The following is a 17242-nucleotide window of genomic DNA, read 5'->3' as shown; positions in this document are numbered from 1 at the left end:
GGAGGTGAAAGAAAGCAGATTGGCAATTCGTGATCCGTTGCCAAGTTCACAACTGGTGGCCGGAGGCCCTCGAAGATACCAATAAAGAGTGAGAAATCACAAAAGGTCAGACGGTAAGTGTGCGGTTACCAACGCTTGTTAACCGTTTGCTTCCCGCTTACATAATTCAATTAGGGCCTCGGCTTTAATGGAGATAATTTCTGGGAGCCCGATAAAAGCTATAACAACGACGACATTGGCCGAAGTCAAGGCGAATACTAAGTCTAAGTTTGGGCATCCTTTTGTTCTTGGCCAAGGCCCTGAATCTTTTGTGGCTTTGTGCCACTTGAGCTTTGTTCGCCATACATCGCCGGGCTTAAAACCCATCTTTTGTGGTAACAACAAAAGGCAACGGCGAATCAATAACCTCTGGCCGCAGATGATGATTTTAATGTCCCAAAGCGGCGTTATGATTTTTGCAAATTCAAATTAGGTTTCAACAGATTTGCCTAAGTGGTGCCAAAAAGCCGTTTTACTTAGTGATTTTTGCAACCTGGAGTTCGGTTCCACAGCTGGCAACGTGATCGACGATTTTGCATGGGGAGCGTGTAATTATAAGGGAAATGCTGGAAATACTGAAATGAGGCAAAAACGCACATTTCGTATAAATTACCGACAGTCATCATGTTTCAGGTCGCTTTTAATGCTTCTTTCACTTTGAAGACAGGCAGACGAACAAAAACGCATATGGCTGTTGTAAAACGCTTTCATAATCAACTGGCTGCGAAGGTGGAGCCATCGGGGAACCTCTTTTTCCGGCTGACTTTCCCACTCCCCCAATACCCTTCTCTTTATCGGAAACCATGTCGAGGTTTGGTCGGGAGTACACTTGGGAAAATGCCTTACTAGTATACTAGTATGAAATTTGTACAGTGAAAGGTATCAGATAATTTCCTGGATAGTTTACAAGGAACTTAATTAGTTGTTGTTTCAAAGATTAGATTTGTGTGTAAAACATATGTATTATATAGTATATTTTTTGCCCAGTGTGGGACTGCCTCAATGTGCGTAATTTGGATTGCCGTCAAATTAGTTTTTAATTTCTCAACCGACATTGGGCATAGATTGAACCCGCCGCGGCACCACAACTAGCCACACAAAAGCACGAACAAACATTATTAACTTGGCTACCACTTTTGGGTGCCCAGCTGGTCTTCTTCTGGCCACTTTCGCATTTGCATGGCCAACTCGGCCAACTCGGCTGGCGAGCATTAGATTTATGGCTTTAAGTCGACGTTGTCTCGCTCTTTCGGCCAGTTGATTGATCCGAAAATTATGCACGCGCACGATAAAGCCAGCAGATCCGACCCTCCAAACAAATCCAACAATCCGACCATCCATGATTCCATGATTCCACGATGATGAAGCCCCAACATGTCGCGTAATTAGCCTTTGTTATGCGAATTTCTTAGGGTGGCTCTGCTCTCTGATTTATAGCCGTCGGTTGTTGGAGGTGGAATATCTTCCATCATCTCATGGATCGCTTTTTCAAGAAAATTGAACAGTGTGGAGAAAGTTGCCCACTTCTGGGATCCGCATCCATAGACTATAGATGCATTATCTATGCATCTGCGATCGTTTCCCTTTCCGGACAACTCGCCTCGCATTTCCAGCACTTCCTCTCACTTGCATCATGCATTTCAAATATCGCGCATACCACGTATCAAGGTGCATGCTTTCAATATCGTTGCCAAGCGACTGGGGCTAAGGTCAGGCTCCAATCATTCAGATCGGCATGGGGGGCCTGTCCCAAATAAACAAAACGAAATCATAAAATATTGCTAATCTATGGAGCACTAAAGCCAGCATCCCATTGGGGAAAATAATCGCAAACAGAAGTAGAGTTACCTTAACTTATCAAAAAATGTCATATGTTAATACCTAAGCTTCATATTTCAAAACTTTTTTCCAAGTGCTTAATTTGGCCAACAACTTCTAGTTCACTCAATGATCTTTTAGATACCTAATCTGACGGGTTCTTCTCCAAAACCATTTGGTGTTCGACCAGCTTATGATAATCAGCGGACACACCGCTGACCACTTAATTACAGGGTATGCAAATTGGAAAGGCAGCTCAGCTTAATTTATGGCCCGCTGACAAGGCACATTCTAATCATCAGCAGAAGCGAAAATAACATTCACCTTCTATGGCCAAAAAGCTAAAAAAAACAAACAAGAAAAAAACCGTCGAATTAAAGCAATGTGAATAAAGCAAAGTTGAATTTGTTATCAGTTTGTTGTTTGTTTGCCCAGCCAGGCCAATCGCGTGCCTGCGATGTGAATTCATTTAATTAGTCTCGCAAAAAGAAGAACCCACAGATGACCTTGGATCGCTGGTGGGTGATGGGTGATGGTCTATGCCTGATGGGTAATGGGCTAGTGGATGGGCGAGATGGCCGATGGCTGATGGCTGATGGAGGGGATCTACTTGGCCGCACATTGTTTATGACTTGATTGTTCAGCTGCGAGCAAACACCTTGCCCCTTAGCGGCACCACCCACCCCCTTTTCCACCTGCCGCCACTTCTTCTTGGGTGAGTCAAGGCCACACAGCAGCAAATCTGCACGATGGCTTCTAATTTGAATTTTACAACATGCACTTACTGCGATGCCTCGCAATGCCTCGAATAATGCTGTTTGTATTTGCCTGCCTTATTTATGGCCGCAGCCAGTGCAATTAATCTTCTGTGGAGCCGCAGTAGATGCGAAATGCGAATGCGAAATGCGAATGCAGCATCTGAAATGTAGTAGTACTAAGTCACAGGCACATGGCATAAATTTCCTGCCTGCTTATTTATCATCTAACCATTTTCATTTGGCGACTCTTTATGGCATTTTCAGTGGTAGTTAGTCGCCGGATTTAGTTAGTCGCTAGCCAAGTTAGTGGGTGTGGGCCGAGTTGCCAAGTTGCCGAGTGTTGAATGCTTGGGTCGAGGTGCAGTCAAAAAGTGGCACTTACGGCCTTTGTTTGTGCCTCATACTGCTCGAGCTGGCCAAGTCAGCATTGAAGATGTGCAAATATTTGAGTATTTGCGTATTTGCACACAAGTGCGGCGGACAAGTCCGAAATTAAGTTGTCAAGGAAATATATAACAAATATTAAATGGGCGGATAGTTCGAGACAACTATGGTGCACTCGCACGGCAGCATGTTTGCATTCCTCAAGTGCTTGCAAATATTATTTTCAGTGTGCGGGATATGCCAACTGCAGACAGCGAACTGAATTTGTATTTAATCTGTGGATACTGCAGGTCAATGAAAAGTATATATTTTCCATACATTAGTAATGAATTCTGTTGGTCTCTAAAGGGATAATTAAAGGTGCCCTCACCAACTGAGCACATAAACTTAATTAAGTTGCCAGTTTCCAAAAGTTTGTTAACCAGCTTAACTAATGAATATTCCAGTACTCTCAGCTTTGTTAGCCATCTCAGCTCCGAAGCATCTGCAATTAGCCGCGGAGCAACAATAGTTTTGCATACATTTCTTGAGCGCCGTGAAAAGCCGGTGAGGCAATCGCAGTTACAAAAGTCAGGCGGGGAAACAAACGAATAACGGCCCCCACGCACAGGCGGCAATTAACTGGCACGCAGACACCCAAGAGTGCACTGGGAGAAAAGTGTAGTATCATAGATATCCATGGATTGCAGTTTCATCATAAATATATTTGATCTACATGCTTCACTCTAGGTATACACTACTTCAAGAAACGTTACCTTGAATAATACTTAGATACGTAATGTTTATAAAAGGAACTTTTTCTTAGTGTAGTTACATGTACACTGAAATGTAAAAAAGCAATTTGTGCATTTGACGCGAGGATGCCTGATGAACATATGCACAAACGTACAGACAATGAAGTTACATATGTGGAAGGCCCAGACCGCCGACGGATGATCGTAACCAGGACACGTGTGCCAGGAAAAGCGAAATGGGTTTTCCACGGGAAAAGGGAGAAAGAGTCGTTTAATGTGTACTTGATGGGCACTAGAATCAGTTGGGAGATTGCGCCACACACACAACAATAGCGCAAAGTTAAAGTGGACAAGCAAAAGTAATTCTTATTTATCAAAGTCAATGGTTAGTCTGGCACACATATGTAGCAGCTGATAAAGAAACGGGCAAGGGAATTATCAAACATGAATGATAGCAACTTGTTGTGCGCCGAAGTCAGAATGCCCTTGCACTTATAAAATTATGATAGGGTAATGCTAATAAAGCTCTAAAGAACAATTAAAATATAACAAAGACCAGAAAAACCAATGCGCAGGCCCTTGTTCTGTTAATCATATCTAAAGTGACATGGTTGCATAAATACATATTCCCATTTAATAAACCACTACAAAATACTTTTTAGTATATTTACGTATATTTCTTAAACGTATGCCTCAATTCGAGTTACCCGTGCAATGAAGAAGAGTATAGCAACAGAAGCGGCAACACGCGCTGAAAGTTAACAGCGCCGCTCGCTGCTATCTAACAGAGGTAGAGAGTGATCGCCGCTGCTTAGAATGAAATGTAACGGTTAAACGCCGCGTGGGAGCAGCTGCTAGTCAGATATTTTCGTTTTCGAGTGTTTTCGAAAATTTCTCTACCGATCAGTTTTAAAAGACACGCCAAACGGTGCGAAACGTTCTCGATCGCTGCGGAAAAGCAAATTCAGTACAAAACCATAACAAGAGTTCCGGAGTTCGCGTTGTTTGAATTGAAAACAAAAGTAATAATTAATTCACATCAAAATAAACAAACAGAAATCGACACAAAATGCACAGCAAATTGTTGGACGAGGTGGGTATTCATATTCAATCAATCGATGGATCGATCGAGTTTTCCATTAACGTAAATCTATTTTGGAACCCAACGTATTATTTATTGGAGGCACTCTTAGTTAGTCATCCTCATCCTGGGATGACTTGTTCCCAAAGAGTCATCGTGTTATTTACAATCATCGGCATCATAAACATTTCGTTGGCTCGGAAAATTCAATGTCGGAAGAGCATTCTTTTGTTGCTCTGCAGAATAAAGAAAAGACAAGGAATTTTTCGCAGATTGAGGAAATGTTTTCGGAATCTGGAAACATCACCCATTTGGTTAAACCAAGCACAGATTAACAACTCTGAGTACCAGACTAGTTTCCAAGCAACGTGTGCGGCTCATAATAATTAATTAATTATGGTTTAGAATAGTTTGTTGGCAAACTGGTTTGCACTTGGTCAGCTTTTGGATTCGATTGAATATTTAATTCAGCATACAATTCATGAGTTAGTTTCAAACTTAAAGGCTAACAGTGAAAAAAAAATTTCTTGAATGACAATTAAGAGGATTTACTTAGGCTTTTAAATATTTAATTTATATATAGAACATAATAAAATTTTAAAGTTATCGTACATAATGTTTGCAGCATTCTACTGCATTTTTCGATGCTATCAATCCACTAAGATTCTCTCACTGTACTCTGCGCCCAAGTTCTAGTTCAACTGGCCATTACTCAACATGTGGATTACAAATTAATGCAAACAAGCTTCACTTCAAGCACCTGCCATTATCAAATTGAACGCGATTACAAAATCAGCTGGCTCAGCATGTTATATGACAAACAGTGAGCATACGTGATGAATGCAACTGCTGATTGCCGACCCTCCGGTGTAATTTTCCATGCACACGCCTTTGTAATGGAACCACTTATAATAAATATGTATATATGTATGTATATAGTGCATTGTACATAGAGCACCATCCGGAAAATGGCCCCACTTTCCTGCCCCTTTTTCCGATGATTTATCTCGCCGTTCTGATCGCTAGCGTCAGATCGACAGCTGACCCCATCTCTTTCGTCTTTCGGCTTTCAGCTCTTCGATCACTTCAGGTGATTTTGTGGGCTGCCTTTGAGTCACGGCGACTATTTTTACTCTCGTTTTTCATTTTCAGAATTCTCGCTCAAGCAATTTAAATTTATTTAAATTAACCACACTCATGCCACACTCAAGAACCGGGAGCAGGAATGGGAGAGTACCCACAACAAAAGTGTATTGTTTACCAAGCCGAAATGGTATTGCTCTTCCTGAAAAGTTACGCATAAATCCAAGAGAGATTGATTGTTCAACAAAGCAAACATTTATCAATATTTAGATGCGACTTTGATAGCCAATCCACTATACCCCTTCTGAAATATGCATTAGAACCAGAGAATGTGTGAATTCTCAATTTCACGTTGACTGATTTCAATGAATGAGCACGGATTTCGGTTCGTGGGTTTATGTCAGGCGGAATTAACATTTTGACGAGCACCGTAATTTGTTAATTAGCAAACGTCAGGAAGGTGAACAAAGTGAACTAGTGCACTGCGCGAAAAAGATGAAAAAGATCACTCTTTGAGTGAATAAGTATTATATGTTCAATATAATCGTTGAGTCCCACAGTTTTCTTAACTGTAAGCAGTAGCTTTCTATGCTGGGTCGGTTCTGATTCCTTATATTTGCAATGTAGATTGCTGTGATTATGGTATAATACCCCTGAGTTCGAAGTGGCAAGCGCGTGCCCATAACGCAGTCGGTCAATCGGTCAGTTGGTAATGCGATAATGCCACCAGCCCCCGGAGAGTCCGGTTAGAGATTGCCGGATCCGCCAGACCAGACGGCGCAGGCGATAAGCTACGAGTACTTGTATATGGCTTACAAAGATTATTCCTTCAATTGACTGAGACCTTCACCCGCTTGCCTATTTGCAGCTGAATGAAAACGGCTACATTGTCATCGAGGACTTCCTCACCGCCGAGGAGGTGGACTCCCTGTTCCAGGCGGGAAGAGCGCTGTGCCTGGATGCTCCGCAGAACAACCGGAAGATCTTCAGCACCATTAAGCAGGAGGATGCACAGGGCAAGGAGCTGTACTTCATGGAGTCGGGCGACAAAGTGCGTTACTTCTTCGAAAAGGGCGCGGTGGGAGATGAGGGTCAGCTGCTGGTGGATCCCATGATCGCCCTCAACAAAGTGGGCCACGCGCTGCACGTGGAGCACCCTGCCTTCAATGCAATCACCTTCAGCAACCGGGTGCGGGAGATCTGCTGGCAGCTGAACTACAACAAGCCGGCCGTCTGCCAAAGCATGTACATCTACAAGAATCCCGGAGTGGGTGGCGAGGTCACGCCGCACCAGGACTCGTGGTTCCTGCACACGGATCCCAACTCGGCGGTGGGCTTTTGGCTGGCCCTCGAGGATTGCACCCTGCAGAACGGCTGCCTGCAGTTCATCAAGGGATCACACAAGAGCGGCGTCCACAGACGCTACCTCCGCAATCCCGACAAGAATGCCAGCGAGCTAATGGTTTACGATCGGGCTGCTCCCATTTATCCGCAGTCCAGCTTCACGCCGATGCAAGTCAGCAAGGGTAAGTTCTTACAAAAACATTTCTCAATTATCTAAGTACTGCACAGTAGTAGAGCTTTAAATTAGATCTTTATGGGGGTTTAAGTGAAAAGTAAATATTTCGTTGGGTGCTTTTTATCAGCCCAAGTGTAATTTAGTTCTAATTTTGGCCTTGTCCCATAATGAGTTATCATTATAATTACATATTATAATGTTTTACTTAACTTTTTCCAGGCACCTGCATTCTAATCCATGGAAACGTGGTGCACAAGAGTGAGCCGAATCGCTCGCAAAAGAGTCGCCACGCCTACACTTTCCACGTCATCGAGACTGAGAACAACGTCAAGTATTCGGAGGACAATTGGCTGCAGGCGCCGAAGGATAAGCCATTCCCTGTCCTCTTCGAGCGCAAGGCCTGAGGATCTGGTGGAGATCTGGTGGAGTGATTCGGTATTTTCGCATATAAGACTCTAGTTCCGTTGTACACGCCAAGATGTATGATGTAATTGTAAATGTAAAGAATAAACTTCCTACTGTATTAAAATTTGAATTTGAGCTGCGCTCACGCGGGCGTAAGCAGTAGTCAAGCAGTATGCAAAGCAGTGGCTTGGGCTCGAGCCAGTGAGCAAGCAGTTGATAGCAACTGATAGCAAAGAGCGAACGACCGACCTTATAACAATTGTACTAATAAAAATTAAACGATACCAGAGAGGCGAACGAGACCACGGTCATGGTACAGTAGATACACTATAAAGGCGAACAAAAAGGCTCCTGGTCTGTTGTGTCAAATATTAGATAATAAAGCTAAGCTTGGAAATGTTTTTTGTATTTTATAAAAGAACTAATCTTTCAAAATGGTGATACACTGATTGCCTTGTTGATTAAAACAAGTGAGGCCCCCGCTACTGTGACGTAAACGAGTTTTCCACCATCCGAAATTCTCGTTCAAATTTGATAAAATTATCTGTGTCCGCCACCTCGCGGGTCGCGCGTTGGCGTTACGATCGTCGAGAGATAAGTCTTTTAGTAGTAGTAGTAGTAGTAGTAGTAGTAGGGCACTGGAACTGAGCTCGGACACTAGCTAACACAACTCAGTATGCCGCCAGCTGTCAGTCGCAACAGATCGTACATAGGAGTGAAATGGCCACCAGCAAGTGGGAATCCGACGAGGAGATACAGTACTTTCGCGAGTATCTGCGCATCCCAAGTGTTCATCCCGATCCGGACTATGGTTGGTATCTGCGTGATGAGCTGCAATTTACGTGAATAACAAGTGTAATAAAATGAAGTTGGACAAGACTGTATTACATTATAGAGAAATCAAGTGGCAGATTTAATGACTAAGATATATACACCTACTTTTCTAGCACCATGCGTCGAATTCCTAAGACAACAGGCAAATCTGATGGATCTGCCTATAAAAGTGTATTACCCAGCAAATGAACAGAATCCCGTGGTGGTTTTGACATGGGAAGGCCTCGATCCCGAGTTGCCCAGCATTCTGCTAAACTCCCATATGGACGTGGTGCCCGTGTTCCCAGAAAATTGGACCCACCCACCATTTGGAGCCGACATCGATGAGGAGGGTCGCATTTTCGCCAGGGGAACACAGGATATGAAGTCCGTGGGAATGCAGCACCTTGCCGCCATTAGAGCGCTGAAAAGAAGTGGAGCGAAATTCAAACGAACCATCCACATCTCATTTGTGGCGGGTTAGTAAGTTATAAGAGCTGTTCCATCATATATCTAAAATTCCATTCACTTAGATGAGGAGATGGGCGGTCGCTATGGCATGAGACCTTTTGTGCCCACGGACGACTTCCGTGCTCTTAATGTGGGATTTGCAATGGACGAGGGATTGGCTTCACCCGATGAGCATCTTCCTCTTTTCTATGCAGAGCGAGCAGTTTGGCGTAAGTTAGACTATATGTAAATTGGATGAAAGGCCACTTCAGTTGACCCCTTCAAACAGGTGTGTACTTCAACATCAGTGGAACTGCCGGCCATGGATCGCTTTTGCTGCCCAATACAGCTGGTGTGAAGCTGAACTACATAGTGGGGAAGATGATGGAGTTTCGCAGGAGTCAGGTGCAGAGGTTGGAGAATAATCCTGATTTGGTCATTGGCGATGTCACGACCATTAACTTGACCAAAATTGCTGGCGGAGTTCAGAGCAATGTGGTGCCTCCTTCGCTGATGGTCTGCTTCGATTGCCGTTTGGCTCTGGATGTGGATTTCGAGGAGTTTGAAGCTAATGTAGGTGTTGTACTCATCTTAAATGCTCCTTAAACTAATTTCTTTGAATATATAAAGCTACACAAATGGTGTGACGATGTGGGTGGTGGCATCGAGATCACCTACGAGCAGAAGCAGCCCAAAGTTCCGCCCACCGCCATCGACGATAGTAATCCTTTCTGGCTTGCTTTCAAGAAAGCCACCGATGAGATGTAAGAGTTCTTATCTAATTAAGATGGGTCTCTTTATAATAGCAATTTTAATCTTTCAGGCACATCTCCATCAAGCCACAAATATTTACCGGCGGCACTGACAGCAGATACATCCGTGCCGTTGGCATCCCTGCCTTGGGCTTCTCCCCCATGAACAACACACCTGTGCTCCTCCACGATCACGATGAGTTCATTCAGGCGGACATCTATCTGCGCGGTGTGCAGATATTTCAGAGAATTATTAGCAACGTAGCTAATGCCTAGTTAATCCCTTTTGAATGCTCTGTTCTTGTTTGTTGTATATGATAACAGTTATAAGATAAATAAACTCACTGAAACAATGTCTGTTTCAGAGCTTTCGTTTATGTTGGTTGTCTTCAGATTAAATTGGTATCTGCAGATAAAACTAATAAAAGTTTAATAACAACTTTTGTAGACAATGTCACTTTAGATTCAGTTTTGTCTGAGCTTTAGATAGGAACACAATGGCGGCTAAGAACTGGGAGACCAACGAGGAGATTGAATATTTCCGCGAATACCTGCGCATCCCAACCGTGCATCCGAATCCTGATTATGGTGGGTATCTAGGAGATATCGTGAGATTAGTACAAGAAAAATGGACTTTAAATTAACAAAAAACATTATTACACTAGAACCTTGCGTAGAATTCCTAAAGCGCCAGGCTGAGGATTTGGATCTACCCGTTAAGGTTTACTATCCCCTCGATAAGAAAAATCCCGTAGTCGTTTTGAGCTGGGAGGGCACTGAAAGGGAATGGCCGAGTATCTTGCTAAACTCCCACATGGATGTAGTTCCCGTGTTCCCCGAAAACTGGACTCATCCACCGTTTGGGGCAGACATCGATGAGGAGGGCCGCATTTTTGCCAGAGGATCACAGGACATGAAGTGTGTGGGTGTGCAGTATTTGGCGGCCATCAGATCGTTGAAAGCCAAAGGATTGAGATTCAAGCGTACCATTCACATATCATTCGTTCCCGGTAAGTAACTCTTTAGATATCAACATTTCTCGATATCAACATTATTCTCGATTAGATGAAGAGTTAGGTGGGCGAAAGGGAATGATGCCTTTTGTCAGTTCGGAGGAGTTTAAGGCCCTGAACATTGGCTTTTCCCTGGACGAGGGAATCGCTTCTCCGACTTCCGAGTTTCCCGTTTTCTACGCCGAGCGAACTTTGAAAGGTGAGTGAAATAAATCCCCTTTCAGTTCAACACCAACTTAAGGTTGTTTTCAGGTGTTATTTTCAGGATCAGTGGATCGGCGGGACATGGCTTACTTCTAATGCCGAATACAGCGGGCGAGAAGCTGAGTTATATAACTAGCAAGATGATGGAGCTCCGTGCGAGTCAGCAAAAGCGCTTGAAGGATAATCCAGAGTTGCAGATTGGCGATGTGACCACCATTAACCTGACCATCGTCAATGGCGGAGTCCAAAGCAATGTGGTGCCACCCTTGCTGACGGTCGTTTTTGAAGTTCGACTGTCTTTGGATCATAAAGTCTCCGACTTTAAAGTTTATGTGGGTACCCAAATTGAAAGATCTTTAAATTACTAATACTCCCCTTTTAGTTGGAGAACTTGTGTGAAGAGGCTGGTGGCGACATCGAGTTCGAGTTCACTTCAAACCGAAGAAGCGAACACACTGCGCCCACTGTCACTGATGAGTCGAATCCCTTTTGGGTGGCCTTTAAAAGTGCCACTGATGAGCTGTGAGTTCAGATTAATCTTGGAATAATCTTTATTATATAATGCTTATTATATAATGCGTATTTTTCAGAGGCCTGAAGACCAAGCTGCAGGTCTTTCCCGGTGGCACCGATAGTCGCTACATTCGGGAGATAGGCATTCCGGCATTGGGATTTTCTCCTATCAATAACACTCCGGTTCTTCTGCACGACCACGATGAGTTTCTACACGCAGAAAGGTACCTAAAAGGTGTTGAGATATACAAGAAAATTATTGAAAACTTGGCCAACGTTGAAAACTAATTTCTTCTAAATTAGCCCTGTTTCAAGCAAAAAATAAATATGTTTTCTTTGTGTATAACAAAATAAATAAGAATTTGAATCATTTTTTTATCTATAAATCTTTAAATGTTAATGGCAATTATTAAAGCAAAACAGATATCATTTTATAATTTAACGGACATGCCAATATTTTACACGATAGTATCGAAAACCATTCCATTCAAAAATATGTATAAGAAACAGATGTCAAATGTAATATGGGTGGGTGTAACAACTATGTTGAGCGCGTACTCAAACGCGGAGTAAAACTGGGCTAATGCTAAAGCAAGGACAGAAACCATTCATTTAGTACCTGTAAACTTAAAAAACCGGCTGTTAAAATTTTAAATTACTTAACGATAGACCAACACTCCAATAAAATATATATTAAATAGAAATTAAAACTTATAAATATAAATATATGAAGATATATATATTAAAATATTACTTACGAGTTACCATTCGTTGTTAAAATTCTTTGTCAGTTAAACTCCGGTATGAATGGAATTTTCAAAAAATGATTTTCCACAAGGAAAACATTTGTCACAAAGGAAAACCTAGAATGAAGCTTACGGTTATTGTTTATTATTTTATATTGGAGAAACATCTTAAAAAATAACACACCTTTAAAAATCTTTTAAGCACAAGGGCTTGGCGCCAAAACTAATCATTAATTTATTTATTATAATAGATAGAGTAGTTTTCAGAGTAGTTGTAGTTAAGTAGTAAGTAGTAGTTTAAATAGCACAGCGCTGTCTGCCAATATTCTATTATATACTCAATTAATTGTATTGATTTAGAGTTTTCTAGAAACACTTAATAAGCTCATCATAACCATGGGAATTGAGTTTAGCCAAAGCCGAGCTCGCCAGTGCTGAACTCCACCTCCGGTCAGGGAAAAGTCCGCCGTCCTCAGGATGCCCACCTCGTACATAAGTGTCCCCAGCCATAAGTTTGTAGTTGGCCAACTTTTTGCGGCTTTTATGCTGCGGGTCTTTTGTTGGCCGCCTTGGGCTGCTGGCTCTTACGTGTAATGTTCTCTCATGTTGCAAAACGATTTGTTGGAGCCAAGATTTATGAACTTGTTCCCACTGACAGTCGACAGTGGTTAAGGTAACACACACGGCAATCTGTGCGCGTGAGTGTGCGTGTGTGTGTGTGTGTGCGTGAACATGCCGCCTAATTAGAAGATTTTAATTATCTGTTTTCAATCAGCTTCCATTGAGATAATGATAATGCTGCCGCAGCCTTGTTCTTGTTCTTGTTCGCATTTCGCATCTTTTTCGGCCCCCAGTTTTACTTGGCTGTGCATTTTTTTCTTCTGATTTTGTTAGGCACTACTTTGTGTCCGTTTAAGCCAAAATGCTGTTGACATTTCGCTGGCAGCGGATTCTGGCCTGGACAGAATCCGAATCCGAATCAGAATCGGAAATTTGGCAAGGTGTTGTTGGTATCGCGGCCACGCGCATGCTGCCAATAAGCGCTGTCAAAGTGTCCTAAATCGATTAGAATTGATTTTGAAGGGAGCGCTGACAGGCCAAAACGGACCCGCGAGCAATCATCCTCGATACAATGGCGCGGATTACAGTTGTCTGTCGTGTCCTATGGACTTGCCACTCCCATCCCAATCCCAATCCCAGTCCCAACCCGACCATCCACGACCAGCTCCCATCGAGCTGGCCCGGCATCCTGCCCTTCCTCCGTCCGGATTGCGTGTTTAAGGCCAAACGGAGAGGCGATGTTGCTGTCATTGACGATTTATGTCAACTGCCGCCGCGGCACAATATTCAAATTCTTTGCATTCACTCATCACTTGTCGCCGGCGAGCCGCCTGTCCTCGCCGCTCATGAGACGCTTGTCAGGGGAGCCCCTTGGAGGGGTCCTTAATGGGGGGCCCAAAGTACCCTAAACCTGAAACAAGTAGTCCTAGAGAAAGACCCTATTGAAAGATCCCTTTTGCTAACTTAAAAAGTAGTCTACACCTCTTTTAATGCCAATAGCAATAGATTGTTGAATCAGCATCCCCTTTAGCATCTAATTGCTTACTACGCCCTTGGAAAAAGACGAGCGCTTTGAACTTTTAAATCACTGGGCTGCAAAATAATGAAACACGAAATACCTGACGAGGGTTGCTCGAGAGAAAGGTAAGAGCGAAGAGCTAAGACATAAATTACACGATAAATAGCTATTAAAATGTTTACTTACCTTTTTCCTTACTTGTAAATATCAGGAAGAAGGTTTCTAAAAAATGTGACACACTTTACATTCATATTTTAGGCGCATCTCAGATGTAATTACTTTGAATTCGTCTTCTTAGCTTGTAGATGATTTGCTGGAACTATTCAATCCACCCGCTGGGCAGCGCCTTTCTCAAAGCACACCGAAGCTCATCTCCACCTAGTTAACTCGCAAATTGAATTCAAAATCCAAATTTATTTAACTCTAATGGATTTGGCAACCTGAGTGGTTGGCCCCCGCCCCACGAAAAGGGCCGCTGGTCGGTTCATCTTATAGAAACTTTGTCGGATACTGGATTTTGGATTCTGGATGCTGGATGCTGGATATCTGGGTATCTGGATTCTGGATATCTGGTGGCCGGTTCGCGCGTTTTCGCCACGCCACTTTGACTCCGTTGTGTTGCCTTGATTTGACAGGATTCATTGTCTCCGCCACTTCAGTGACTTCAAGCTTACGCGCCTTCCTCGTCTTGGCCTCCTGGAGAACCCGACCGTCCTGAGAACCTGAGCTGGATGCGTATTGACAGTTTAAATGCGTCCATCACTTTGCCTGAACTCGGTCCGCGGCTGACGCTGACGGAATTCATTTAAATACATTTCGGCCCCAAGGGGCCGGACAGGACCGACCATTCGCATTGTGGCCCCCGAGGCTTAGGACACTGAGAGAAATACAAGTGTAGTGAGAGAAAAGAATCCAGGGATTTGCTATCGGCCATTTATATAGTTTCTGTACAATACTATCTTACTTTCTCAGTGAAACTTTATAAAAGATACATAGTAAAACAAATTTCTAAAAAAGTGCATCTAATCCGTGGAAAGTTCAATCTGGCATCCATTTCCTGGGAATATATTTATATAAATTAAAAAAAGTAATATTTTTTCGAGTGCGGTGGGAAGTAAATTGGCCTTTGATTGACTTGTGTCACTTTGTCTCATTTGTCAGACGAACGCCTTCGACCAGGCGGGATGCTGGGATGTTGGGATGCTGGGATGACTGGATGCCTGGATGCTCATCATCATCCCTCCTCCGATCCTGGCGCTTAAGTGTCAGGTGTCTCACTTTGGGCCGCTCAATTGAAACGTTCTGGCGGATAATTCGAGGACGAGGGCCCAGTTCTTTGTGGCAACTAAATGACACGAGTCTGCATTCAAATGCCCATCAAGTTGTTACACAGTCGAGCGGGCAGCGCGTATCCTTTTGGGCAATATCCTGCCGCAAAGCCCAACTCTCGAACATGGGATTTATGACAGCTGAATGGGGGAGGTGGTGAGGAGGCGGTGTACTGGAGTGGTATACATATAGGAATGGCCCAACGGAAATGTCCTGCCTGCTAACCGGAGATATGTTTCATATCCGCAACACCACGATGGCCAACTAACGTGCGAGATTTCCACATTCGCACCCGGATTACCATTACCACATCCACATTCACTCTCTGCTCACCAACTGAATGCCGCTGAATCTGAGTGGCCGTGACAGCCAAGATTTGTTTGTTTGCCCACGTCCCGTCCAGTCGTCCGTCTAGTCGTCCTAACCCAAAAGGGTTCCGCGTTCGGATAATACCACACGTCTGATTGAAGCGGGCCTCCATTGGCATGTCCTTCAATCCGCCTGACAGCCGTAAACTTTTATCCCCCCAGATCCTCAGATTGCTTGTTTTTGCATCCGCTTCCATTGATGTCATTGATGCCACTGATGCAGTGCCTCCTACTCCTCCTGTTAACATGGCCATTAAGAATGCACTACCAAGGTGTTCAAAGTCCTCGCCGCCTTTGGCCGCCGGCCAAGTGCAATTACTAACCAAAATGCTGCAATTGCAGCCGCTGGCCAAGATCCCATTGTCTCACTGCATCATTCACAGTTGGTTCAGGCAGGAAAATCCGCCATTTACACAGCATTTCATTAAATAAAAGGTAAAAGTACTGCTGTTTAATGTACAATGTTTAAGTAGTTAAAGCCATAGTTAAGCAATGTTGTTTAATTCGCTTAAGAATGCTTCTTTTCTTTGGGTGATTTCGATGCCGTTTATTTCTGTGCGATGATCTTTTATTTCCTGCCAAAGTTTTTGTAGCTGTGGCCCACATAAATCGCGGCATGAATGAATTAACATATCAAGATCGGCCGAGCCCATCCGCGTAGCCCCGAAAATCGTTTCAAGTTGCAGCCTTGATTTAGATAATGCAAATCGCACGCCCGCCACTCGTCGCCGACTACTTGTTGCAATTATGATTGCGCCAGAAGTTTTGGTGGCCAGCTGCCCCTTGGAGTCGCAGATCTGCAGGAACGCCGGAGAAACGCCCAGAGGTGTAGCCAGCTCGATGGCAAATTGAAAGCCAAATGCAACTGGCAAAGACGCCCCCGAGCAACACGCCCATGCGATGACTGCGAGTGGCAAGATGCACAGAGAAAAACACTATGGGATATGTAACTTGTATTACATGCAAGGTAATAGGGAAATAGGAAAGCATTTTAATGCCAAATACGTCTTTTTTAATAGTAGTTTAAACATAATTTGATTTTATTAGCTTGATTCTCTAGACTTCTTTGTGGAAAACGAGAACCTACTAACTAAAAACCCAATTAAGGTGCTAAGCATCTATCATTTACATGTCTAATGAATACATAACAGTTTTGTATGAATTTACTACTACAATGTAGAAAATATACCTTTGGGTAAGAATAAATATTGTTTTAATTCAAAATTTAATTCATTTAAACTATCTTTTTTCCAGATGTAGTGAACAGGGAGCTTGGCATTCGCCACAATTGCCTGGCACTTTGTAACTGTCGGCGGCTATTAAGCGACTCATTTTTCGCGGTGCTGCACTATGTGGGCATGCAAATGCCATGCCCCACTGGCTACCGATTGGGATTCAGATTCAGATTCAGATTCGGTTTCGGATTCGGATACAGATTCGTACTCGGATGCAGTACGAGATGCAGATATAGTACAGCTGGTGCAGCTGCTGTAAGCATGTAACCCGAAGGAAAAGGTTGCGTAATTTGCTCGATGGCGGCGCAGTTTTTGATTTCCTTCAAATTGGCAAGCGTCGCACAATCAGGCGGTCAGCAAAAGCCGAAAGGCCCGGGATGGCCCCTCTTCGGCCAGTGGCCTCTTGAATTGAATTCAAA

General features: G+C 43.5%; 3 protein-coding genes across 3 annotated transcripts; all 3 read left to right on the top strand.

Moving 5' to 3' along the window:
- Positions 1-4634: 4634 nt before the first annotated feature.
- Positions 4635-7945, top strand: LOC6536530 (phytanoyl-CoA dioxygenase domain-containing protein 1). Its single transcript, XM_002097070.4, has 3 exons — positions 4635-4826; positions 6766-7423; positions 7636-7945. The coding sequence occupies exons 1-3, from the start codon at positions 4803-4805 to the stop codon at positions 7818-7820; spliced, it is 867 nt and encodes a 288-aa protein (XP_002097106.1). The 5' UTR covers positions 4635-4802; the 3' UTR covers positions 7821-7945.
- Positions 7946-8471: 526 nt separating this feature from the next.
- On the top strand, positions 8472-10213 carry LOC6536529 (aminoacylase-1). The gene is made up of 6 exons (XM_002097069.4): positions 8472-8632; positions 8769-9113; positions 9168-9314; positions 9374-9657; positions 9715-9848; positions 9908-10213. Exons 1-6 carry the CDS (start codon positions 8542-8544, stop codon positions 10110-10112), a joined length of 1206 nt encoding a protein of 401 aa, XP_002097105.1. The 5' UTR covers positions 8472-8541; the 3' UTR covers positions 10113-10213.
- A 55-nt stretch (positions 10214-10268) lies between these two features.
- Positions 10269-11877, top strand: LOC6536528 (aminoacylase-1). Its single transcript, XM_002097068.3, has 6 exons — positions 10269-10424; positions 10502-10846; positions 10902-11048; positions 11102-11385; positions 11436-11575; positions 11644-11877. Exons 1-6 carry the CDS (start codon positions 10334-10336, stop codon positions 11852-11854), a joined length of 1218 nt encoding a protein of 405 aa, XP_002097104.1. The 5' UTR covers positions 10269-10333; the 3' UTR covers positions 11855-11877.
- Positions 11878-17242: the final 5365 nt, after the last annotated feature.

The sequence above is a fragment of the Drosophila yakuba genome, chromosome 3R (assembly GCF_016746365.2).
Source record: "Drosophila yakuba strain Tai18E2 chromosome 3R, Prin_Dyak_Tai18E2_2.1, whole genome shotgun sequence".
In the NCBI taxonomy this organism is placed as follows: Eukaryota; Metazoa; Arthropoda; class Insecta; order Diptera; family Drosophilidae; genus Drosophila; species Drosophila yakuba.
This window is presented reverse-complemented; position numbering and strand designations above follow the sequence as displayed.

What these genes read in the sequence shown, in the direction of transcription:
- LOC6536529 (XM_002097069.4), top strand. Translation starts at nt 8,542, where the DNA reads ATGGCCACCAGCAAGTGGGAATCCGACGAGGAGATACAGTACTTTCGC. An exon ending in TCATCCCGATCCGGACTATG is followed by an intron (nt 8,633 to 8,768) that starts GTTGGTATCTGC and finishes CTACTTTTCTAG; the next exon opens with CACCATGCGTCGAATTCCTA. An exon ending in TGCAGAGCGAGCAGTTTGGC is followed by an intron (nt 9,315 to 9,373) that starts GTAAGTTAGACT and finishes CCCTTCAAACAG; the next exon opens with GTGTGTACTTCAACATCAGT.
- LOC6536528 (XM_002097068.3), top strand. Translation starts at nt 10,334, where the DNA reads ATGGCGGCTAAGAACTGGGAGACCAACGAGGAGATTGAATATTTCCGC. An exon ending in GCATCCGAATCCTGATTATG is followed by an intron (nt 10,425 to 10,501) that starts GTGGGTATCTAG and finishes TTATTACACTAG; the next exon opens with AACCTTGCGTAGAATTCCTA. An exon ending in TCACATATCATTCGTTCCCG is followed by an intron (nt 10,847 to 10,901) that starts GTAAGTAACTCT and finishes ATTCTCGATTAG; the next exon opens with ATGAAGAGTTAGGTGGGCGA.
- LOC6536530 (XM_002097070.4), top strand. Translation starts at nt 4,803, where the DNA reads ATGCACAGCAAATTGTTGGACGAG. An exon ending in ACAGCAAATTGTTGGACGAG is followed by an intron (nt 4,827 to 6,765) that starts GTGGGTATTCAT and finishes GCCTATTTGCAG; the next exon opens with CTGAATGAAAACGGCTACAT. An exon ending in GCCGATGCAAGTCAGCAAGG is followed by an intron (nt 7,424 to 7,635) that starts GTAAGTTCTTAC and finishes AACTTTTTCCAG; the next exon opens with GCACCTGCATTCTAATCCAT.